General features: G+C 38.5%; 1 protein-coding gene across 3 annotated transcripts in view; it reads left to right on the top strand.

Annotated features, from left to right (window-relative positions):
• dot1l (DOT1-like histone H3K79 methyltransferase) overlaps positions 1 to 26,209 on the top strand; it is a 101,461-nt gene that overhangs the window by 12,124 nt on the left and 63,128 nt on the right. For all 3 annotated transcript variants that reach the window (XM_072594101.1, XM_072594100.1, XM_072594102.1), the window contains exons 2-8: positions 5,011 to 5,054; positions 6,390 to 6,464; positions 14,625 to 14,688; positions 15,830 to 16,058; positions 16,447 to 16,541; positions 20,052 to 20,114; positions 21,861 to 21,916. In XM_072594101.1, the coding sequence (XP_072450202.1) occupies positions 5,011 to 5,054; positions 6,390 to 6,464; positions 14,625 to 14,688; positions 15,830 to 16,058; positions 16,447 to 16,541; positions 20,052 to 20,114; positions 21,861 to 21,916 (626 nt within the window). The remainder of the gene's footprint in view (positions 1 to 5,010; positions 5,055 to 6,389; positions 6,465 to 14,624; positions 14,689 to 15,829; positions 16,059 to 16,446; positions 16,542 to 20,051; positions 20,115 to 21,860; positions 21,917 to 26,209) is intronic.

The following is a 26,209-nucleotide window of genomic DNA, read 5'->3' as shown; positions in this document are numbered from 1 at the left end:
GTTCTGGTTTCCCGCATTAATGAAATATTGTGTTCAGGTGCTGGGTTTTAAGTTCACCACTCAGCCAAATGTTGATTTAAAATTTATTGCCTTCTCTGCAAGAAGACTTTGTTCTTAAAACTGAGCCAAGTAGGAAGACCATTGAATATTAGTGCTAGTCAATGCTGATGATTCTGAAATAATATTTGCTGCATTATTTTATAAAGCATAGCTATCATGTTTATTTTCTCAGTAGGAATTTTGGGTTAACTTTTAAGAACTTGTTATCAAATTAATTACATTCCATTGTTCTTTACTCCTCCCCTATAGTTAATTTATGCCTTCTCTGGCTATTATGAAGCTTTCTTCATGCATATACTTTTACCTATTCTTGTTTCCCTAATAATGATTTGTTCCTTTCAATTTTTAAAATTTAATATGATGGCAGATGACTTAATATTGTTCAATTTAATGTAAACTGGTCAGATTCAATATATCAGTCTACTGCTGCCAGGACACATGCCGATGCCATTTCACCACTCTTTGCGTGTTTTCCTCTTTGCATTTGTAGCTTTCCATTCTTGAACATTTCAGCAACTTTATACAATATCAATTGCACAAATCATAGAGGTTGTATTTTATAAAATGTTATTTTAAACACTTGGCTTTTATTATTTTTTAAATTACATGGCTAAATCAATTGAATGCAATTATTGCTGTCCCCAAGCTGACTGTAGTAATGGAAGTTTGTGAACTGCTTTAGAAGTCAACCTGATTTTTTTTTCAAGGTCTAGTTTCATTGAAGTATCATTGAGTGTTGCAACATTTGGCTAACTTGGCAACTTTGGTGTTCCATCAATCTAACTGTAATAAAGAGCATTAATTTTAAAAAATCTATTCCCTGTGAAATTTGTGTCCATGCGTATTACGGCAATTACCTGTAATGTGTTCTACGTCTGTAATTGCATCCCGCCATCTGAAAAAGCTTCCATAAAGTGCATGCAATCATGAACTTTTGATATTTTCAATTGATATGTTACTTTTAAACAAATCATCACATATGATTTGACAATGGAAACTGAATTCTAGTCCTGAAGCTTACAAATGGTCCTGCCTCCCATGTGTCATGCCACACAAATTGTTGATTTCGTTTTGTTTAATGTTTCACCCTACTTTGGCTCGATTTTCAATTAATGCACTGCGTTTTATTTTGTATTTTTGAATTATGAAATCTATGCTGTCTATAGTCACTGGAAGCAGTCTATGGAATCACTGTTTTAAATCATTATGTTGTTACTGTTACTCCCTTAGCTTGGGTCATGACGAATTTGGGATTTTATCCAATAAGTGAATAAGAAATCTTCTTGAATATGAAATTGAAAATATGTGCACGTTGCTTAACTTTCACGTGCTTTAATGATCACTTTACATAACTTTTGATTTGTTCTTTGGCAGGATTTGAGCTTTGTTATTTAAGTTGCACAATTGGTTTGTCAGGCTAGAAGGTTTTAATCCAAATGTTAGTTCATAAAGAACTGTGAATGTTGAAAATTAGCAGTGGAAGATGAGATGAGATTGAGTTGAGAGCTTGGCAGGTTGGAATACTGGGATACTATAAGGCTCGACTAAATTGACTTTAAGGCATTGAATATTTTCCATTGAATGACAGGGTAGAAATTGAGAATTGCTATGAAGGGAGACATGTTGCTGAAACATTTTGTCTTGCAATCACCAGGAAACACGCTAGAATGCCATATTTCAAACAATCTCAATTTATATCACAGTGGAAAAGCGTACTAATTGACACGTTGGCTTATTAAGTTTGATTAGCGGAATCAGTGATGTAAAGGAAACAGAAGAGAACTGTGGGCTTTCCAGACTTTTGGGTAATCAAAAAAAGTGCAAGACTGAAAATATTGTTTGTTTTCGCAGAGACCAGATCTCTCAGTATAACTACGTTTCTAAGTCGTCAGAACAGTAGTAGGCTATGCAGAATATCGATTTTGCTCCATCATTCTGAGATTAAGATACACTTGACTATCCTCAATCCACTTTATTGCCTTTTAATGTAATCATCAATTTCTATATTGATTTATTTAGCCTTAAATATACTTCGCAGCCTCGACAGCCCTCTGCAATAAAGTAGTCCACAAGCTCACTACCCAGTCAGAGAAGACATTCTCCTAAGCTCTGCCTTAGTGATTGATCCTTTGCCCTGAGATTAATTCCTCCTGGTCTGAAACACTCCCAACCTCAGCATCTACCCTGTCAAGACTCCTCAGAATCTTGTTTCAATAAGGTTATCCCTTGTTCCTTTAAACTTAAGAGTGCAGGCCCAACTTCCTCCAAATCTCATAATAAAAACCTTCCTATGCCAGAGATCAACTTACTGAACCTCCTCAGGTCTGCTTCCAATACCAGTCTATTTTGTGTTCAGGTAAGGAACTGTTCACAGTATTCTAGATGTAGTATAACTTTCTCTATTTAAAAAAAAATCAGCTTTTCTCTTTCCTTCCAAAGTGCATAGTATGGTATTTTCCCAAATATTTTCCATCTGCTAAGAATTTCTGCCCACCTGCTTAACTTGCCTCTAACCTGTCTGCAGATTCTTTGTATTGTTCTCACCACTTGACAGCTTGTTTTTCTCATTGTCTGTAAACTTTGCAATTATACCGTGCATTCACATTTCCCCCATTTCAAATAATGAATATCCATGTAGGAAATAATTATGGCTCCAGCTTTGTGATACTCCCACTAGTTACAGGTTACCATCCAGAAAAAGCACCCCCCACCCCAAAACATTGCATTCTTAGCTGATTAAGAATCCTTATATGCTGCCTTATTAAGACCTTGGGGGAATCCAAATATATTACAACATCTTATTCACCTTTGTCTATCCTTTTTATGTCCTGAAACAATTTATAATTGTCACAAGCATGAATTTCCCTTCATGAAGTCGTACTGACTTTGCTTGGTTATGTTGTGCTTTTCTACATTCTCCACTATTACATCATCTATAATATAATGTTTCCCCATAGACCCATGTTAAGATTGCAGTATACAGTTTTGCCTCCTCTTTTTGAATAAGGATGTTACATTGCATTGGCAGTTTGCCAATCTCATGGGTTACATTTTGGAATCTTAGTAATTCTTGGAAGGTTACTACCAGTACATTATCTATCGCTGTAGCTACATGTGTTGCATCCTAGTGTACAAAAAATCCAGGTCCTGGAGATTTAACAGCCTTTAGCTTCATTAGTTTCATCGCGATAGTTGTATGTATTTGCTCTGACCTCCACCTCCCCTCACGTTGCCCCAATCTTTTGCCCTTTTTTTGACTAGATTTGGAATGCTATTGGCGTCCTCTAACCTGAAAACTCTCTTGTTTAGTTGCTCCTACTGTTAGCTGATTTCCCTAACCTAATTTTCTAACAGGCCTATGATCACCCTGGTACCTGTCTTTCTTTTTAATACTTAAAAGTGCTCTTTGTGTCCTCCTTTATATTGCTTGCTAGTTTAGCCTCAAAGTCTTTTATAAATAACATTTTTTGGTAATTTTTAAAAAAACTTTGCCAATTGTCTTGCTTACCACTAATCCTTCAGTTTGATGCTGTCTTTAACTTCCCTGATTTACCATGCTGGGCTTATCTCCTGTGAGTCATGAACTTTCCTGTCTTTTTCTGCTAAAAAAATCCTTGTCAGTCCACTCCAGCCAATTCTGCACTCATTGCTTTGTAATTCTCCTTATTCAAGGTTAGCACAGTTATTTCCAACCAAAATTCTCTCTCAAACTGAATGCTAACTTCTACCATGTTATGGTTACTCTTTATGAGGGAATCATCTTTTTCTTAGATCATTCAGTGAACCTGGCTAATTGCCCATTACCAGATTAAAAACCCCCTGATTGGTTCCACAACATAATAACCTATGCCAATTTAACATTATGAATTCTTCCTCATGACTGCTACCAATTTGATTTTTCCCAATGTACATGAAGATTAATGTCACCCATGATCAATGTACATGCTTTTGTACATGCTCTCATTATCTCCTGATTTATGTCCTACGTATTGTAGACTACTCCTGCAAGTGATTTCTTTGTTTTGGTAATTTTTGCCACCACTTTTGTAGATTCTATACATTTCAGTCCAAGATCACTACTTTAATTTGTACTGATTCTATGTCATTACCAGAAAACCAATGCATGACCATAAAAAATGCTCAAAAATGTGTGTTGAGGGGGCAAGGAAGTGATTAGTTAACTTGTCCAGAAGCTCTGTATTATAACTTGGGGGCAGTGCTCCTCAAGGCATGCTATTTTAAATTTGGACTGGAGTATAGTGCACATTCATCAAAATGATCAAAGATAATCAAAAGGTTGTTATGAAAACAGCTTTGCGTAAACTTGCGTTGTTTTGGTATGATTTCTGAAGGTTGAGGGTTGATTTACTCAGGCTGTTAAAAGAAAATAGAGGCATGTGACTGTCGATGCAGAGAATGAATCCTCTGATTAAATAACTAGAATGAAGAAGCTCACTGAAAGGTTGAACTGGCCATATAGAATTGAAATAAGAAGCACCTTGTCATGTGAAAAAAATGCAGCATCTCTCCTCTTGAGGTACAAATTTTGACTATGTCAGATCGATTTGATGTATTTGAATATATTGACTGACTTGGAAAGAATTTTGAATACAAGGAAGTTAAACAGAGCTGAGTTGCAAACTGAGTATTAAGTCATTCAGTCGTGTATTGGTACAAGTTTGCGAAGTATGCTGATGGCAAATGTCTTCACGTTTTTGCCATCAGCATGCTGGTCTAGCAACTATTATTGTGTAAACCAACAGTGAACTTGGAATTTGTGAGGTGAACGTAGACCAACTAGCTTGATTTAAAGCCTTTACCCCATGAGGATATCTATACTTGCAATCATATCTAATTTTTCATATGAGCATCTATTTTTCTTAAATGCTATGTTAGATATTTTCTTTCTGAGAAATGTTTTTATTAAACCATCCTGTACTTTCTTTACAGGATAAACACCATGATGCTGCTCATGAAATTATTGAAACCATCCGGTAAGAACAGAAGTTCACTTCCAATGATCTTTGGATAACTTTTTTTTTCCTTTTTAAACATAATATCTCTTTTAAATGTTACATATCCTGGTTTTCAATGTTGATCACAAACCAAGATTAATGAACTAAGACTTATTTGAAATGCAATTGTGTTAAGCATCTACATAAATAATATATTGAGCACTTAGGTATTTGAACTCCAGTATTCATTTTTAAACCTTCTCATCAAATTTTTCATTCAAATTGCAGTTTTAATACCTCTTTCTTAGGCATTTGCTCATGATATTTGTCATATAATTACGTGACATGATTATACGAGAAGTGTAAAAGTAACTACTGAGTTTTGTTTAGTTGCCTATTAGTAGATATTTTACAAGTGGAAATCCTCACTCACTAACTCCTTTTCATGTTTTGCTAATTAGGTTAACATCACTCCTTAGTTTTATTAGTGTGTATTTCTTGTGTATGATTTCTGATCGACTGTGACTTTATTGTTTTGGCTTGCATCTCCCACATACAAGCTAGGTCCTTGTGACCTATAAAATATCAAGTTAATAGACAAAAGTTTGATATATGTTCTCTTCTGTGGGTTGCGTGGCTTTGTGATCAGTGTTTACAGTTGGCAAAAACACAACTATTAAGCATGATGTTTCTACAATATTTGTTCCTTTGCAAAATCAGAATAAATGTCCTTAACAAACGCAAAATACTGCAATTGGTGGGAATCTGAATGAAAGGTCATCTCAACCTTAAACGTTAACTCTTGTTTCTCTCTATCCAGATGCTGTCTAATATTTTGAATTTTTCAGGCATTTTTGTTTTAATTTATAACTGGTTATTTATTAGCACTGTGTAATAAATTTATTCCTTTGTTAGCATGGCTTAAACTATTATACAATGAATTACAATGTGGTGAGGTCTTGTTTCATAGCATTTGTGTACTTGAAAAAGATAATTGAAATTTTATCTTGTCTTTCAAATTCTCATATCAAATCTGATTTAAAGATGCCTGATGTTTCCTAGGCACTGTAATCAGTGTTATTGTTTTTCTTAAAGAAATAGACTTGAGCTGGGGACACCATGAGTTGGGCATTTAATGCTTTGTAATTTTGAAGACTTTGCTCCACTTGCCAAATTTTGCTTTGGGGTTTTACAGATTATTATCTTACGATGCAGTTTATCTAGGTTCTTTAAGAAAAGTCAGCTTTGTTCTCCAGGTTGAAGAAATAAATGTTTGCATTGGTGCAGGAGATTTCACCAAATTGGTGGCCAAGAGGGAATAATGGTTGATGGGAAATCTATGGTTGAATAACTTGTTCTTTGAACTTATTTCAGATGGGTATGTGAGGAGGTCCCTGATCTTAAACTTGCCATGGAAAACTATGTGCTAGTGGACTATGATACCAAATGGTAAGATACATTGATGTTTCTTAATCATTGTAATGAGATTCGTGAATACCATGTTTTTCAAATGAACCCACGTGCTGATATTCAAAGAATAAATGGTTCAAAGTCATTAATAGTTTAAGGGTGCTGGGAAAATTAGAAACATGAAGACTTTTGAACAGAGTTGAATACATTCAAAACAGAATTTATTCATTGTAGGGAATGACCGTGTAAAACCATAAATTGAGAGAGTGTGGAAATATGTTTCAACTTATTATATACATCCTTGATTACTGTAAGTGCACTGCTTAATACGTAGTTTGAGAATTCTCGAAATTGAAACCTCGTTTTACTCATCAGACTGATGATGAAAGTAGATGTTGAATCCGAGGTATTATCATTGAGTGATGTGTTGTTGGAAGTTGAACTGCACAGAACATTCAAAGGTTTTCATGAACGGTTGTGGCAGACTGATATAGAATGAGGGTAATTATTTAGAGACAGATGAAGAGCAAATAAATTGTCTAAAATGCACCTCAGTTTATTGGTGGAGGTTAATAGTTTAAAAACAAAACAAAAGGTCACCGGTGATTTAGTGATGGCAAAGCAGTTTAGTTGCATGCAAGACCTTTTATGGATATAAAAAAAAACCCACAGTAAGGCTGCTTCAGGTGGGACTTTGAACAGGTTGATTTCAGGGGAAAAGAGATCAAGGATTTGATTCATTCCCTGGTGGGCAGTGCTTGGAAATTGTTGGCCCTGGAGGCCCAGATTCCGGTCCCACCTGCTCCAATTGTATGTCATAACATGTCGATGAGGCACATGTATAAAGTTGAAGCATTACAAAACTAATACTGGGTTGCCATGTTGGTCGCATACCCCCAGTTCCCCTTTGCTGAGGACTGTTTGTGGATCAAGTACTAAGACCTAAGCAGAGTACCCAAATAGTTATCCTAACTATTAAGTCATTGTGGTCCAAATCAGGAACCATGTGGCTCTGAAATGCTGTGTTCTTGGCAAATGGCTGGGAATGTGGTTTGGTTGGAAACCATCTGATGGCATTCTTGATCTCCTGCAACAAAAGTAAATGTTTTTTTTAGATTAGATTAGATTAGATTACTTAGTGTGGAAACCGGCCCTTCGGCCCAACAAGTCCACACCGCCCCGCCGAAGCGCAACCCACCCATACCCCTACATCTACCCCTTACCTAACACTACGGACAATTTAGCATGGCCAGTTCACCTGCCCTGCACATCTTTGGACTGTGGGAGGAAACCCACGCAGACACGGGGAGAATGTGCAAACTCCACACAGTCAGTCGCCTGAGGCAGGAATTGAACCCAGGTCTCTGGTGCTGTGAGGCAGCAGTGCTAACCACTGTGCCACCGTGCCGCCGCAAAGTTGGGTTCTTGTGATGCCTAGCTTGTGTCCCTTCCTCTGAGCCAGGAGGCTTGGGTTCAAACCTGATTAGCTCCAGAAGTATGTAATAGCATCTCTGAACAAGTTAATATGGAAAATATCTGTTGCAGCATTGTTGGGCTGTGCGGCAAAGTTGACTTAAGCCATCACACACATTGTGGGTCAAATACTAGAAAACTATGTATGGTGAGGACAGTGCAGGAGAGAGGGAGAGAGAACCTGCACAGTTACTGCCTTTGCTGTTTTTGAATTCATGTGTCGCTGGACCTCGGAGTGCATCTGGGAAAATTAACAAAGTGAATTTCCCAACTAGTCTTGGAGGAACCGGTTTGGGCGAAGTTCACAACACAGAATCAGATAAGTTAATTGTTGTTTGATTAGACTTAAAATATAAGCCATTGCTCTTAATTTAACCTGGTGCAGTGTTTTGTAGAGGAATAAGACGGTATTATTTTCTGCGTCTGTAGATTGTGAAGGAGCAAAAATGGCCTTTTGCAGTGATATGTACTACTTGTCAGATGTGGGGGTTTAAAGAGAGTTTAAGGGTTACTGCAGATTATATCTTCCATAAATGCTGTTGGATGCGAATCTTATCAGATCGAGTGATCGGTTGGAGAGACAGATAGAAGCGATGAGGAATTTGCAACAGCATCAGTATTTGATGGATGGCAGTTATGGGGGGGGGGGGGAAGTCTCAGATACAGTCATATAGATGGGTTAACTTAGGAAGGCAGCTAGTGCAGGAGTCTTTTGTGGATATACCCATTTCAAACAGGTATGCTGTTTTGGAAAATGTAGGGGGTGATGGATTCTCAGGGGAACGTAGCGCGAACAGCCAAGTTTCTGGTATTGCGACTGGCTCTAATGCAGTGAGGGGTACGTCGGCTTCCAAGAGATCAATTGTGTTAGGGGATTCTGTAGTCAGTGGTACAGACAGACGTTTCTGTGGCCAACAGAGAAAAAGCAGAATGGTGTGTTGTTTCCCTGGTGCCAGGATCAAGGATGTCTGAGAGGGTGCAGAATGTTCTCACGTAGGAGAGGGGCCAGCAAGAGGTCATTGTCCACATTAGAACCAACGATATAGGAAGGGGAAAAGGTTGAGATTCTGAAGGGAGATAACAGAGTTAGGCAGAAATTTAAAAAGGAGGTCTTCAAGGGTACTAATATCTGGATTACTCCCAGTGCTACGAGCTAGTGAGGGCAGGAATAGGAGGACAGAGCAGATGAATGCATGGCTGAGGAGCTGGTGTATGGGAGAAGGATTCACATTTTTGGATCATTTGGAATCTCTTTTGGGGGAGAAGTGACCTGTCCGAGAAGGACGGATTGCACCAAATTGGAAGGAGACTAATATACTGGCAGGGAAATTTGCTAGAACTGCTTGGGAGGATTGAAACTAGTAAGGTAGAGGGTGGGACCCAGGCAGGTAGTGAGGAAAGAGATCAGTCTGAAACGGGTACAGCTGAGAACAGAAGTGAGTCAAACAGTCACGGCAGGCAGGGACAAGGTAGTACTAATAAATTAAACTGCATTTATTGCAACGCAAGGGGGCCGAACAGGGAAGGCAGATGAACTCAGGGCATGGTTAGGAACATGGGACTGGGATATCATAACAATTACGGAAGCATGACTCAGGGATGGGCAGGACTGGCAGCTTAATGTTCCAGGATACAAATGCTATAGAAAGGGAGGCAAGAGAGGAGGGGGAGTGGCCTTTTTGAAAAGGGATAGCATTATAGCTGTGCGGGAGGATATTCTGAAATATATCCAGGGAAGTTATTTGGGTGGAACTGAGAAATAAGAAAGGGATGATCACCTTATTAGGATTGTATTATAGATCCTCTAATAGTCAGAGTGAAATTGGGAAACAAACTTGTAAGGAGATCTCAGCTATCTCTAAGAATAATAGGGTTGTTATGGTAGGGGATTTTAACTTTCCAAACTTCAACTGGGACTGCCATAGTGTTAAAGGTTTAGATGGAGAGGAATTTGTTAAGTGTGTACAAGACAATTTTCTGATTCAGTATGTGGATGTACCTACTAGAGAAGGTGCAAAACTTGACCTACTCTAGGGAAATAAGACAGGGCAGGTGACTGAGGTGTCAGTGGGGGAGCACTTTGGGGCCAGCGGCCATAATTCTATTTGTTTTAAAATTGTGATGGAAAAGGATAGACCAGATCTAAAAGTTGAAGTTGTAAATTGGAGAAAGGCCAATTAAGATGGTATTAGGCAAGAACTTTCAAAAGCTGATTGGAGGCAGATGATCGCAGGTAAAGGGACGGCTGGAAATGGAAAGTTTTCAGAAATGAGATAAGAATCCAGAGAAATTATATTCCTGTCAGGGTGAAAGAGAAGGCTGGTAGGTATAGGGAATGCTGGATGACTAAAGAAATTGAGGGTTTGGTTAAGAAAAAGAAGGCAGCATATGTCAGGTATAGACAAGATAGATCGCGTGAATCCTTAGAGTATAAAGGCAGTAGGAGTATACTTGAGGGAAATCAGGAGGGTTAAAAAGGGGACGTGAGATAGCTTTGGCAAATAGAATTAAGGAGAATCCAAAGGGTTTTTACAAATATATTGAGGACAAAGGGTAACTAGGGAGAGAATAGGGCCCCTCAGAGATCAGCAAGGCGGCCTTTGTATGGAGCCACAGAAAATGGGGAGATACTAAATGAATATTTTTGCATCAGTATTTACTGTGGAAAAGGATATGGAAGGATATATAGGGAAATAGATGGTGACATCTTGCAAAATGTCCACATTAGAGGAAGAAGTGCTGGATGTCTTGAAACGGTTAAAGGTGGATAGATCCCCAGGACCTGATCAGGTGTACCCAAGAACTCTGTGGGAAGCTAAAGAAGTGATTCTTGCTGAGATATTTGTATCATCGATAGTCACAGGTGAGGTGCCGGTAGACTGGAGGTTGGCAAACATGGTGCCACTGTTTAAGAAAGGTGGTAAAGACAAGCCAGGGAACTATAGACCGGTGAGTCTGACCTCGGTGGTGGGCAAGTTGTTGGAGGGAATCCTGAGGGACAGGATGTACATGTATTTAGAAAGGCAAGGACTGATTCGGGATAGTCAACATGGTTTTGTGCATGGGACATAATGTCTCAACCGTGTTTGAGTTTTTTGAAGAAGTAACAAAGAAGATTGATGGCAGAGCGGTAGATGTGATCTATATGGCCTAAGTCAGGCGTTCGACCAGGTTCCCCATGGGAGACTGATTAGCAAGGTTAGATCTCATGGAATACAGGGAGAACTAGCCATTTGGATGCAGAACTGTCTCAAAGGTCGAAGACAGAGGGTGGTGGTGGTGGAGGGTTGTTTTTCAGACTGTGACCAGTGAAGTGCCACAAGGATCGGTGCTGGGCCCTCTACTTTTCGTCATTTACATAAATGATCTGGATGCGAGCAGAAGAGGTACAGTTAGTAAGTTTGCAGATGACACCAAAATTGGAGGTGTAGTGGACAGCGAAGAGGGTTACCTCAGATTACAACAGGATCTTGACCAGATGGGCCAATGGGCTGAGAAGTGGCAGATGGAGTTTAATTCAGATAAATGTGAGGTGCTGCATTTTGGGAAAGCAAATCTTAGCAGGACTTATACACTTAATGGTAAGGTCCTAGGGAGTGTTGCTGAACAAAGAGACCTTGGAGTGCAGGTTCATAGCTCCTTGAAAGCAGAGTCGCAGGTAGATAGTTTAGTGAAGAAGGCATTTGGTATACTTTCCGTTATTGGTCAGAATATTGAGTACAGGAGTTGGGAGGTCATGTTGCAGCTGTACAGGACATTGCTTAGGCCACTGTTGGAATATTGCGTGCAGTTCTGGTCTCCTTCCTATCAGAAAGATGTTGTGAAACTTGAAAGGGTTCAGAAAAGATTTACAAGGATGTTGCCAGGGTTGGAGGATTTGAGCTATAAACAGAGGCTGAACAGGCTGGGGCTGTTTTCCTTGGAGTGTTGGAGGCTGAGGGGTGATCTCATAGAGGTTTACAAAATCATGAGGGGCATGGATATAATAAATAGATAAAGTCTTTTCCCTGGGGGAGTCCAGAACTAGAGGGCATAGGTTTAGGGTGAGAGGGGAAAGGTATGAAAGGGGCCTAAGGGGCAACCTTTTCACGCAGAGGGTGGTACGTGTATGGAATGAGCTTCCAGAGGAAATAGTGGAGGCTGGTACAATTGCAACATTTAAAAGATATTTGGATGGGTGTATGAATAGGAAGGGTTTGGAGGGATATATGCTGGCAGGTGGGACTAGATTTGATTTGGTCGGCGTGGACAGGTTGGACCAAAGGGTCTGTTTCCATGCTGTACATCTCTGAATCTATGACTATGACTCATGTAAGATTCTGGCAACAATAATGTCCCTGATTTGGTTTGTACGAAATGTCTCTCATGGGAGTTTCCCTACCATTGAGCCAGGTGGCCCAGTTTCGAGTCCCAACTCCACCAGAGGTATGTAAAAACATCTGTCAATAGCTTGATTAGAAAATATCCAAAATGTACTTCAGTTTAAGCATTGTGGGTTCATGATACACTCAATGGGGAGTAGAAATGGTGGCAATGCTACAGGTGAAGATAAACCATTTCATTAGAGTCTTGGTTTGATTGTAGGCTCGACTGGGCTAAAACATTTCTTGACTGCAAGATTGTGAAGTTGAATTTGTAATGCTTTCTGTGTTTTTTTTTGTTTTATTTTTGAGTGCTTTGTAAACTGTGATATTTTGATGTGTAATCATTTCTTAATTGTAAATAACTTCACGATGATCAAAGGTGCATTGGAATGAGCTGCAAGATTCAGCAGAGCAGTTCTTAAATTTAAGACTTCTGTGCTGGATTGTGATAAATTTGTAACTGGTTTACACCTTTTCATTGAGGATGTGAACATTGTTCAGGGGCTTTGGGTAAGTGTGTCTATGTACCCATATATATGTTGCAACAAGCCATTTTTGTAATAATGAATGATGTATGTTTTAAATAAGTTGTTACCTGATGGGAACTACTGTTTTTAATACTGACATTTTAGATAATATGAAGGCTGGAATGATTAACTAGCAGGTCTTGATCAAAATTGACTTTTAAAAACAAATTGATGGAAAGCTTGCATCACTTGCAAGGCTCGTAATTATTAGCAATTCCTAAGTGCTCCTAATAAAATGATAGGGTCTGACCACTGACGCAACTGATGGGCTTGAAAGTTCATTAGTTGAATATCAAAAATAGAGTGGAGTCACATGTCAGTCAGATTGGGTAAAGAACACCAGGTTTTCCTCACTAACGGATGTGAATGAAACTTTGACCCAATTTTGGTTTTTACAACAGTTTGATAACATAATGGTCATATTTTGAAGACTGATTTGGGATTCTCGACATTCCTGGTTGCATTTGAAGTGACGTTCTCTGATTTATTGGTCTGGACACATCACATCACAGCTATGCTTCTTCCTCTTAATTAAGTTATGCCCATTTATGTCACCATCACTCATGAATTTGGTGTTCATGTTCTATAGCTTGCTTGAGTTTCAATGTAGTTGACCATTTGACAGAACTTGAAGCTGATGTTTCTCACATGAATGGGCATTTGAGTGAAATAGATAACCTATTGAGTGTTTTTAAAAAGACCAGCCAAAATTCTGCCTTTGTTCCAGCCTACCTTGTATAGCATTAGCAAATGCAATGGTTTACAGACCGGGTTCAGTTGTGTTCTGTCCAAAATACACAGCTGTATTCAAGAAAGTGATAGTGTTTTGGTTTATTCCTATTTGATTTGATTTGACTGAGAACTGAATTTTGAAATTAAGAATTTTGAATTAAGAAATTCCTTTGCAGGTCACATGGATTTGCATATAGATTCCAGTTGAAAATCAATTTACTTAGTTCTGTACTTTATGATAATAAACTTGCTGACTGCTCTAATAATAGCCAAATGAATTTTGGTATAGCTAAGTGAGGCAAAGCACTTTAATAAGGATAAGATGGTCACACATTTGGTGGGGAAAAAGATTCCAAATAGAATTGAGGAGCACAGTAATTTAGGGGTACTGATACATAAATCCCCAAAAATGTAGCAATGAAGGATAATCCCAAACAATTGTCGAAACCCTGGTTTGTACCACATTTAAGAAGACTCAGTACACAGTATTTTCAGAAAAAGAAGAAAACTATGTGACTAATTGCAGGATTATCTTGTGTGGATGAGGTACACTTTGAAATGTTCACTGGATCGGCGAAGGCTGAAGTTTTAAGGTGATAAAAGGTAGAGAGATTGGATATTGAAAAAAATGCTTGCACTTGAAAGGAAGATTAAGAAGTGGAGAGGGTAACTACAAATTAGTTCCTTGCTGGATGCCTTTCAGTGATTGAAGAACTTCGGTTGATGGAACTGGAATAGAGACTTTTAAGGGGAAGCTACATATGTGGGAAAACATGGACGTTGAAGTTTGAGAAAGCATGTATACGCTTGGGGGGGAAAAAGACAAGTCAACAATTTCATGTTGCAAAACTTTTGAAGTATTCAATACTGAGTTTTTACATTTCATCTTTTTCAATCTTCCATCAATAGCTGTCTGTTTAGTAGAAAACTAGAATTTAGAATTACATTTACAAATTTTAGGCACAAATTCTAATTTCCACACATTTTCTATCAGCAGTACCACAGGGTCTCCTTCATATTTTTGGTATACAAAAAATACTTGACGAACTAATTTTAAAAGTTTTAATTTTATAATGTATAATTCACAGTATGATTTCTTCCAGTTTTGAGAGTATGCAGAAGCTATGTGAGAAGTACAACCGGGCCATGGATAGCATTCAACAATTGGTACGTATTGTAGGTTGAATTACACCTACTTTTGTGGGTGATAGAGTAATGTTATAAGGGTAATTAATTGTTCATGTGTACTCATTCTATTCTGATATTCTCTTCTTTCTTTGTCTTTGTCACTCGCCTTCTGAAAACTTGTCCCTCCTTTTATAGTTTTCCACATATGTTATATTGATTCTAAATGTCCTAGCTTCGTTTTATACAGAGTACAGAACAATGGTGCTCAATAAGCATTTTTTTGCAGAGTTAGAACTTTCTGTTCCTTTGACTAGAAATTTTCATAAATAATTGTTTGCCTTTCCCTGGGAAAGACAATAATGCTAAAATTATCAAAACAAATCAATTTTCCGTTTTAGAAACATTCTTAATTGTTCACAGGAATGACTGAATTTTTGAGGTAACTTTTGTTGTTGGCATCCCACATCAGACTAAACAATCATGTGAATGACAAGTTTTTGGTTTACCCTAAGTTTTTAAAAATGTTGGCACAGTCTTGCTGCTGGAATAGTTGAAAAGCTGTCATTTGTTGTGATCACTCTGAAGCTGATGACACTTTTTTCTGAAGTCTACATATGCATGTTTAATTTTCAGAAATTCAGAAGATGCCAGTAATTCCCTGCCCTTCTATTCAGTGTACTGTTTGAGTCCCCAAAGATGGTGATCCATTAATAGCTGCTAACTTGCCTATCTCAGTGTAAAAGCTATTGCAACTGTTATGCCTTAGAGTTTTGAAGGCATACTAAATTCATAATTTCTGCGTAGCAACCTTTTGTGCCTCAAATGTAATTTTATTTTTGCACGATATGTAATAACTATATTTCATTTGATACTAAAAATGCTCCATAGATTTTAATTTAGACAGTTTAATTATGTATCCTGCTTGTTAGTTGCTAGTTTCCTATCTGAGAATTTTTCAATATTCTTGATATCACCTTTGTTAGACTCTGGGGATTAGATGAAGAATCAATTTCATGTAATTCTCCAAATTACTTACATGGTTGCACACAGGTAAATTGATTCCTTGTGTTCTTTCACTTTGTGGCAGGGGTGTTGAGCTTTGCTTCCAAGTGTATATACTTGGAAGCACATTTACTCAGTAACTTAGGTCTAATTGAAACTTACTTCCAATTTAATACAGTGGAAAGGGACAACACAGCCCATGAAACTGAACACTCGGCCTTGCAATGGCCTGCTACGACATATTCTGCAACAGGTCTACAACCACTCGGTGACTGATCCAGAGAAATTGAACAATTATGAACCATTTTCCCCTGAAGTTTATGGAGAAACATCCTTTGATTTAGTTGCTCAAATGATTGATGAGATCAAGATGACTGAAGATGACACTTTTGTTGATTTAGGAAGTGGTAAGAAGCTTCAGCACTCTTCTTGGTAATTTTGCTAAGCTATTTTTGAAACAAACTGACAAAGCATTTTGAGTCTCTGGTGATTTTGGTTAATTGATAGGAGTGTGAATGTAACAGTCACGTTTTCGCCCAACAGGTTTATTTGGAAGTGTTGGCTTTCGGAGCTAGTACTTCCAAATACACCTGTTGGGCTATAACCTGGTGTTGTGATTTTTAACTTTGTCCACCCCAGTCCAACACCATCACCTAAACCAGTTATGTTTTTGCAACGTCATTGTTTTGAGTAATTTTTTTGTTGACAATAGAAAATTCTGTAATTATGATCTAGTAATGTGACTCATTTGTGTAGCCAGTTGTACTGATTGCCAACTTCCTTCCCTTCTCCAAGGAGTGGGTCAAGTAGTGTTGCAAGTTGCTGCAGCTACACAGTGCAAGCATTACTATGGTGTAGAAAAGGCAGAGATACCAGCAAAATATGCAGAGGTAAGTGTTTTAAAGAGATGAACCATTTGGGTCTTCATACAAGCTCAAGCCTGTTTTGTAGGATACTTTCAAGCAACGTTCTTAAATAAAGTATACATGAAGCTAAGGCCACAGAGGCCTTATGCTGTGCGCTAGGAGGTTGGATCCTATACTGCAGACCATTAGCATGTGACTATTGAGGTCCTATGACTGTTTACTTCAGGATCATCTGCAAATTCATTAAACTCCATATCTATGTCTTTTTCTTGTCCCACCACCACCTTCCAATACTTTCCTTGTTTCCAATATTATTAGTGAAGTATTTTCTTAACATCATTGACAAACACCTTAAAATATTTCCATTAGGACTTTATCTTCAATTCCACCACTTCCCTGCAAAGTCACTTGTTCACACATTCACTGTGGTGACTTGTCAAATCTCCCTAGTCCAGTTATTCAAAATGATGGAGGTTGATGGTTTTTAGGCTAGTGTGGAACTGGACTAAGAGCAGCTGAAATGACAATAATATGATTGAGAATAGTATCACAAAGCTCACGTCAGTGGAAGAACGATTGACCAGCAGGTGCTGAATCAAGATGAAGACAGGTGGGTGCTCAATGAGTGTCTGTCTCTTGCACTAGGCGCTGAGAAATTTAATGCCCTTTAACTATGTCTTCAGTTGAAAAGCTGTGACAGTGCAAGATGCAGTATTGAAAAATAGTTGAGTATCGCCATTCAATTGCATGAGCAGGACAGTGATGTTTTGAAAGTCTTGCTTTGTTTTCTTAACCTTCAGCTAGGAAGATAAGAATCAAAAATGCTGAGTATAGACTGACTTCTTCAAAGAACTTGCACAAAGATTAAAGAATCAATAAAAATCTCTTGAGACATTGCTGCTTGCACTGTAAGATCGATAAGGAGAATTGTAGAGACTACATCAGTTACTGTAAAGAATTACAAATGCAATGAGAGGAACTTAGCATTGACTGCCACAATTGACAGCACATGGGAAAAAATAATTTCCTGAACACACACGAAAATATCACATCATTCTCAGGCTTTCATACTGCTGAAGAATTTTCTTGCATGTGAAGAATTTTCTCCTTCTTGTACTCATGAACAATCTCAGGTGCTCTGTGTGCTGTTGAATGAAAGCTATTGTGACTCCCTTGTGAAGCTGTAACTTTTGGAACTTGCCTAATTAGATTAGATTCCCTACAGTATGGAAACAGGCCCTTCGGCCCAACCAGTCCACACTGACCCTCTGAAGAGTAACCCACCCAGAACCATTTCCCTCTGACTAATGCATCTAACACTATGGGCAATTTAGCATGGCCAATTCACCTGACCTGCACATTTTTGGGAGGAAACCCACACAAACACTGGGAGAATGTGCAAACTCCACACAGACATTCCCCCCCAGGCTGTATTGAACCTGGGACCCTGGTGCTGTGAGGCAGTAGTGTTAACTGCTGAGCCACCGTGCTGCCCAATGTTTTCAATAGACTGATGCTTTTCTTCATTTACGTTATTGTTGTCTCAAATTAGTCTCCCCTTATGAGTAGATGGAGAATTGTGTTAATTATAGAGTCAGTGTCATAGAGATGTATAGCATGGAAACAGACCCTTCGGTCCAACCCGTCCATGCCGACCAGATATCTCAACCCAATCTCGTCCCACCTGCCAGCACTCAGCCCATATTCCTCCAAACCCTTTCTACTCCTATACCCATCCAAATGCCTCTTAAATGTTGGAAGAAGGTCAGGGATCTTTATGTACCACATAAAGAACTGAAGAGTGATGTCAATTGTTCCCCTGAATTGACGAAACTGTTCACCTTAAGTTCACCCCTGAATGTGTCCTTTGTTAGGAATTTCTGAAGAAGAGAAAATCTGACCTCTTTAAACAGGCCTGGAAAAGAATTTTCAAAGATGTTCATACTTTTGGAAATGCTGGGAAAGTTCTTCACACTTGTCCATTCTTTTGTAGATGAAAGCTTGTGTTTCTGGAAAGGCTGTATCAACTTTTCAAGAATGAAAGTGTAGTAGTCAGTTTGGCATAGCATATCTTATACCTATGCTGCAACATTTAGTACATTCTGTATAAGACTGAGTTTGACACATTTTCCAACTCAACACGGATTTGTTTTGATTCTCTAAAAGGGAAAAAGTATCCTTAATAACTTTAGCTTTGTAAGTAAGTGTTTTTTCTCAAATGACCTTTTGACTTAAAGAGTAGGGCCTTCCTGATGCTAATCTTGACTTTTGATCGGAAAAGGCATGTGAAATTATTCTAAGTTGTCCAGTAGCACAGTAATGATTATTCCTGCATCAGGGACACGTAAAATTTTTGACTTTCACATGTATTGATCGAGAATTTTAGTCCAACTTACCATTGGTCGTAGGACCAAGAAAATGTGTAATTTGCAGATTATTGTCATCTTGTTCAATCTGCTGAATTCTTATTTATTCTGGAGATGATCTGATGGATTTCTAAAATTTGGTCTTGTAAAATTGCTGAAGGTGGTAAAGGTATTGGTTCTTTGTATCACAATGCCAATACCTCAAAATAGTGGTTCTCCTCTTTTCCCCATTTATAATGGGCTTTAAGTGAGGTGGACAACTTTGTGCCTGACCTTCGTACAAGCTCAAACTGAGCTTCAGATTTGCTTGGATCAGAACCACTCAGTAACTACATTCTTGGGATGAAAATGAAGGCAGCAGGGATTGATAGGAATCTGAAGGTTTCTCCAACTTACCAGATGAGCATCTCTTCTTCAATGGCACACACTAAATAGAAGATCTGGAGCTGTTGCTATTTTGAAATGGAGACTGAGGATACCTTTGGAACAGTGTCTTGCATGACACAGATTGAAGTGCATGTATTGGTTTTTTGGCAGCTTTGAATGATTCTGAAAAGTCAGAGGCTGCTGAGCTGGCATGGACTTGCTGTCACTTTGGAGTGTGTCTCTGTTTACCTTGCTTTGTCTAAGTCTATAAAGGCTATTCTATTCAATTACTTCATCTCACTTCACAGATAAGTTGTCAGACCAATAGACTTGGGAAATCTGGGAATTTCTTGCCTCACGGTTTTTCAAATACCTGTGGACAAAATGGCATTGACCTTGGACAGCTGTCTCCATCATCAGTGTTGTACTTTGACATTATTTACCATATGTTTTCTCTAAGTTTTTATTGAAGCATGAGATTACTCTTAAACTTTATTGATTAGCACAGACACTGCTGGCGCAACTCAGGTCTGCAGAGTCTGTTGAGAAAGAAAAGGAATTATGTACTTGCATCAGATTGCTTTTAATAGTTATACATTATGGTAAATTTACTGAACCGCATGCTTTGTGCTGTACTGGTTCCAAACTCCTCGCAGAACGCAAACACAGCAACCGAGATTATAATTACATTATTGCTTGCCTCGGACTCTTCTACATATTAATCAAACCCTATTTCTGCCAATACTGTAAACAGCCATGTGTTTAAGAGAAAAAACGAGTGTAATTGTTTTTCTGTTAACAGACGATGGATACAGAGTTCAGAAAATGGATGCGATGGTATGGCAAAAAATATGGAGAGTACACAGTAAGTTTGTTTCATGTAATACTTCAGACACCAAATTTCAAAGTTTTTCAGTTCTTAGAATTTAAATTAAGAAAAAGTTTCTCATTTTTTCCAATGAAAATTCTTAAATCTGTGTATTGTCTGTCTTTAAAATGTAACTTTACAGTGGTGTTAGAGTCAAATTTGACCTATGAATGCCCCAGCATTTAATCTGTGCGCTGTGTTTGGTTGTCCCTTGCTCTGTCATTGCATTTTAACTCAGTCTACACTTGGTCATGTCTCATCATTTGTAGAAACATTATGCGATATATGTATATTTCTTTGTGCAGGCTCCTTTTATGCTTGGCCAACTGGTCCTTTAGTTTTTATTTAGCCTCAACTGGATGTTTCTGCCTATTGCTCTTTCTTTTTTCTGCTCCACTTCTTGTCTTTTGTCCTTTGGGGTGCTGCAGAGAAGAGAACTGCCCAGAACCAGGTTGAATTTTCTCTCAGCGGGACTATGGACACAGCAAATGTAGCTGCTTCCAACAGAATTTTCCTTCTGTCTTTCAGTCATAGATTCACTTTGACCACCTCCTTCCCCCCCCCATTATGATTTTTGGTAACTTTTGTTTTGTTTCATGCACCACCTTCTTATTTCGTCTTAATCAGTTGACTTTCTGTTGCTACCTAATTTCTCTCTTCCTTGTGTCCCATATCCACTATTTCCATTTTTCTATTCTACCCAGCTACTGCACCTGTTCTTTGTGCTTGCCAGTCTCCTTCCCCATTGGCTCTGCTCAATATATTTTGGAATAATCATATCAATTTGCTATTCTACTTTGCTACCCTTTATTTTCAATAAATAATTTGTATCCAACTAAACAAGTAGAATGAGCCTTTATTTAAGTCTGTCCAGATGATTGCACACTCTGACAATATTGTGCCCCATTAGTACTGCATGGAAAGAAAGCCTGCACACTTTTTGGTCTTTAATGTGGCTTAAACATAAGAAGTTAGGAATCAAGAGGCAGAATGACAGAAAGCTGTAAGACCTTTAGGTTGGGCTACATAAATGCAGGTTCTGATTATGTTTAACGTTTTGAATTCATTCATGTTTCAATTGATTGTGGTTTGTGCCTTTTTTCTGCACACTGAATGTCCATTCTGATTAACCAACATTTGTAATGTTTTCGAATTTTTTTAACATCACTTGTATGTATTATTTTAAAAGTACTATTTTTGTGAAGCTGTACATTTTTTCTTTTAAACTAGTGATCGTTTTTATTGATGGAAAAACCCAAGTACTCATGATCTTTTCTTCACTGGAAATGCTGAATAAGTGACATGGACTTTTCTGTGACTCATTGCAATTTATTTTTTGCAATTAATTATTTTATTATTGAAGGAAGGGGCACCTTGTGCCCATCTATATTATGTGAAGAGCTCGCTTTGATGAATGTAGTAAAGTTTCTCTAGAGCTCTCAATAAGAGAGCTTTATATTTCCAAAGTCATATTGACATTGCTGACAAGTTGAAATAGAAGTTTGGAGAAGACCTCTTTAAACTGGCATGAAGTAAAAATTTTGAATATTACTGGAGAGCCATGGTAAAGAAGAGTTTGAACTGAACCAGTAATAGCTATTAAAGTTAGCAAAATAACATACTACAAATGAAATAAGTTTGTTTAGAGGTTATGCTTCTGAATGTTTGTCACTTGCTATGAAACTTGTCCTCAAATACCAAAGAATTGTATACTGTGATTTGAGCAATTTCTATTTCTTTCAGCTGGAAAGAGGTGACTTCTTATCTGAAGAATGGAAAGAAAAAATTGCAAGTACAAGGTGACCAATTCATAGTAATATATAATTCATATGATAACATACTAAGATTTTTGGCTCTTGAAGGTTTGTATTTGATCCTTTTTGTGAGAAAGTTCTAAAAATGAGTCTTGAATGTCACTTTCTAATTCCAGGCAAAAATTGGATACGATCAGTTTCATGAGTGAATGGCCTTGCTGTGTCAAGCTGCAGCCTGTAACATCTTTTTTGTGGTGTCTTTTTTTTTCTTGCTGAAAGAAAACAGCAGCTTTCTCTTGTCCACATACAGGTCACTGATATACAGAGGAACTCTGATTATCCGAATATCGGGTTATCCGGCAGGATCGCAATTACCTGATGTTCGGCTAAACTATATTATCCAACATCCAGTTATCTGGAATTCAGTTAACTGAAAGAAATACTCCCTGCCGTGTCCTTTGGATAATTGAGCTTCCTCTGTAATTCATATTTATTGAAAGCAGTATGAGGTAAAGTTGTCATGAGATCCAGATCAAGATATTTTATAAAAGACTGAGAAATATCAAGTGCAAGTAGCAACTGAAGTGTCTCATGCTATTTCAAAAAAGAATCTGTACTGCCCTGGATGTTGGCAGTGTTGTTGCATGAATTTGAGCTTGGTGCGTTTACTCCAATTCTGTCTGCTTGCACCCTTTTGAGGGACTCCTAAAATTAATTAAATTCTTCCTCCTCATGTAAGACTTAGTAGGCACTGTTAAAAGTTGTTGAATATTTAACTTAGTAAACTGCCCAAAGTACATTAATAATGGTGTGGATACAGACCAAAAAAATCTTTGAAAAGTTATAAGTAGTATTCGACAATAACTCTGCTATAATGTAATAAGTTATCTGAGCTCACTGGTCCGTGGAAGATTTAATGTTTATAATGAAGCAGATATGTCTGAGTGAGAACTTGAACCATAACTTTACTCTGAAGAAACAACATTATTTTAAGTTAAATCTGAGCACAAATTTTACAATTATTTTACAGTTCCTATGTCCTCTTTCTGCAAAGGTAACAACAAAATGGTACTAGCCATGTAATATTTTCATTACTTGACTTGTGCTTCAGATAAGATGACCCCTAAAGCCCACTATGGTGAAACATTCACATTACTTTTGACAAATCATACTCTAAAGCGGATTGCAGTAAAAGTGGCAATTTTCTACTTGGGTTGTCATAAAAAACAGAGGTACTTCAGACGTATGATTTTAGGGAAGGAAAGTTCCATCCCTACTCAGTCTTTCAGAAGATGATTTCAGTTAGACACTTAACTACCTGCTGAAGTGACTCAACAAATCATTCCAACGTTTCATATTACTTGTAGCAATTCTAACAGGTCTTCCACCCCATCTTCTGAAGATAGTGAAGCATGAGGATCACGTACCAGTTTTTCTCATGTTTGAGAATAAATCATTTTATTTACAAAAAGGGATAAGTAATGTCCTTTGGTCAATCCTGTGTTCCTCCTATTGTATTTCAAATTATTTTGTTCAGACTGGTATTGTGCAGCAGTAGTATTATTGTCTAATACTACTTGTGACTTTTCAAAGTTTTTTTTTGGTCTGTACCCATGCCATTATTTCTAATGTCCCCCAAGTATGTATCTTTGACTACCTCGTGTTTTTAGTCCATTTTGCCCCTCTGCCATCATCTGAAGATTATTGCATTCACATGTTATGACACCCAAATTTATCACTATGTCCCTTAAATCCTCCATTTTTTGCTAAACAACAAGACTCTTTACTTGGCATGTAGCACTGATATTTTTCTCTAGTTAAATATTGGGAAGAGCAGAAACCATTAATTTTGGTCTCTGCTCTGAACTTTGATCTCCCCCAGGTACTGACTTGGCTTTCTACTTTGCTTTCCCCTGTAAATGTTCTATTTTGAGGTCATTTTTCTTGTAGATTATTTTCCAAAACCAGATCGGAAAATTGCCATGCCAGCTATAAATGTAATGTAATGTAATGATGAAAAACTGTCTTAGTTCTTTCCTATTCTGAATGCTATCTCAAACTACATCTGGTTCGTTCAAATGCTTTATCACAGCTGTTTCATAACCTTATTTGTGCAAATCTTCCTGTTTCTTAAGATTTGGTTCTTGACAAAGCTCAATACTATTGCTCAATTAATTTCGGACATCATGCAATGCAAGCTTTTTGACAGTAACGCTGCTTCATTGCCTTGTTCTGACTCTTACATTTTGAAAGCAGACTAGATGAAAGATACAGAGGGAATTTTAAAAAGTGCAAAACTTGAAATGAGCACTTTTTAAATGGAAAAAGTTGGTATGTTTTGTAAGTGACAGATCAGGAGTGAGAAATGTTCAAGATGGGTACAGGGGGATCCAAGATGGTGGCGACACAGCAAGTCTGAGTCTATAGTGCTCTTCCCAAGACTTGGGTAAAGTGGGTCACCCACCCCCACCACACTCACCAAATCATTCATAATAGCTGTTAAATTTAATTAGTTGCTTAGTATTACATTTAAACAGTCTAATATTTAGTAAAAATGACCAAAGGGTAGGGAGCCCGCAGCTCTCAGCAAGCAGGACCCCCTCCCCCACCCTCTCCCTCTTCAGCTGCAGCAGAGGCGTCCACAGCCGTCCCGGGGGACTTACCTATGGTAACAAGCCTTGTGGAGATGATCTCCAAACTGGACGCGAAGATCGACGCTTTTATCGAGGAGTCCCGAAATCGATGGGACTCACTCTTGCCCGCGCTGCAGAAGCACAACTGAGGCATCCAGGAAATCGAGCGCTGAGTCGGAGGGGCGGAGCTAAAGGCCGCGACCTCTGAAACTACAGCGCAATCGGCCGTGGGTCAGGTCCGGACTCTGGCACAGCGAGTCCGGACCTTAGAGAATTACGTTAACAACCTCGATAATCGTTTGCTGGGCCTTCCCGAACGGGAAGAGGAAGGCCAGCTTACAGTGTTCCTCGAGCAGTGGCTGCCACAGCTTTTAAATCTGGAAGCTGGATCAGGCCAGGTAAGGGTAGAATGGGCCTACCGGGTCGCAATACGCAGGCCCGGCTCGAACCAGCGCCCACGCCCGGTCCTGTTCTGGCTGCAGAGCTGTAGGGGGAGGCAGATACTCCTAGAAGCTTCTAGAAATCTTGGAAAAGACCCCCAAGCTATGATCTATAAAGGATCCAAGATCATATTATTCCAGGGCTTTTCTCCAGTTCTGGTCCGAAAGAGGAAGGCATTCGCCGAGGCGAAGAAGCGTTTAAAGGACTTAAATATTCAGTACTCCTTACGCTACCCAGCGACGCTACGCTTGAACCATGAAGGATCCGTGTATAACTTTGGATCGCCAGAAAAGGCTAAGGAATTCTTGGACTCTCTTAGATAAACTGTAAGAGGTAATGGATGTTGGTTTGCCTTCCTCCTCGCTTTGGTTTATATCCCCCCCCTCCTTTTTTCTTTTTGTTTTCTTCCCTTTACTGTTTAATATTATCATGGGGGGTGGGGGAGAGGGATTTGATTTTCTCCCCCCCCCCCCCCCCCCCCCGGTTGTTTTCTTTTATTATTTTATGTATGTATGTGTGTGTATATATGTATAAGCTGGGGGGTTTGGTAGGGGGAGGTGGTTACCTTATTCTATTTTACCTCTGTCTTTAGGAGCGGGGTTGTTTCTCCCTTGTTATTTTGTATTATTATATTTAAATATTATTTGTTGAGGGTGTAATTTTATAGTTATATGTTTATATATTGTATTAACATTACCAAATATATCCAGGTGTTGGTATGGGTGGGGGTAGGGTGCTCACTGTTAACTCTAGCTTTGTATTATATCTGAATTCTCCTCATTTTATTAAGGAGCACCTGGGTCAAGGGTGGGGCATTGGTTGGGAGAGGAAATGATGGACTTTTGGAGAGGAAGTGATACCCCCTGGGAACAAGGGGAAGAATCTCTACTTAGATACGTTTTATATTATTTTAATTTAGAAATAGTTTTTTACTATACTGTTGCGAGTGTATTAGAGAGCCTTTATTTTTGTAAATTTTATATACCCTATGCTTGGGATGTTCTGGATAGGGTTTCCCCTCCCGAGGGGTTGCCCAGATGATTATGGTTGATCAGTCGGTTAAGTGGTGCACCTGGAATGTCAAGGGGAGTAATTCGCCAGTCAAAAGGAAGAAAATATTATCAAATCTTAAGAAAGAAAGAGTTGATATAGCTCTCCGACAGGAGACACACCTGTCTGATAAAGAACACTTGAAATTACGGCAGGGTGGATTTGATCAGGCCTTTTTTTTTTCTTCTTTTAGCTCAAAAGGCAGGGGAGTTGT

Source organism: Chiloscyllium punctatum, chromosome 24 (genome assembly GCF_047496795.1).
Source record: "Chiloscyllium punctatum isolate Juve2018m chromosome 24, sChiPun1.3, whole genome shotgun sequence".
Lineage (NCBI taxonomy): Eukaryota > Metazoa > Chordata > Chondrichthyes > Orectolobiformes > Hemiscylliidae > Chiloscyllium > Chiloscyllium punctatum.
Note: the sequence above shows the minus strand (reverse complement) of the source record. Positions and strands in the feature narration are given on the sequence as shown.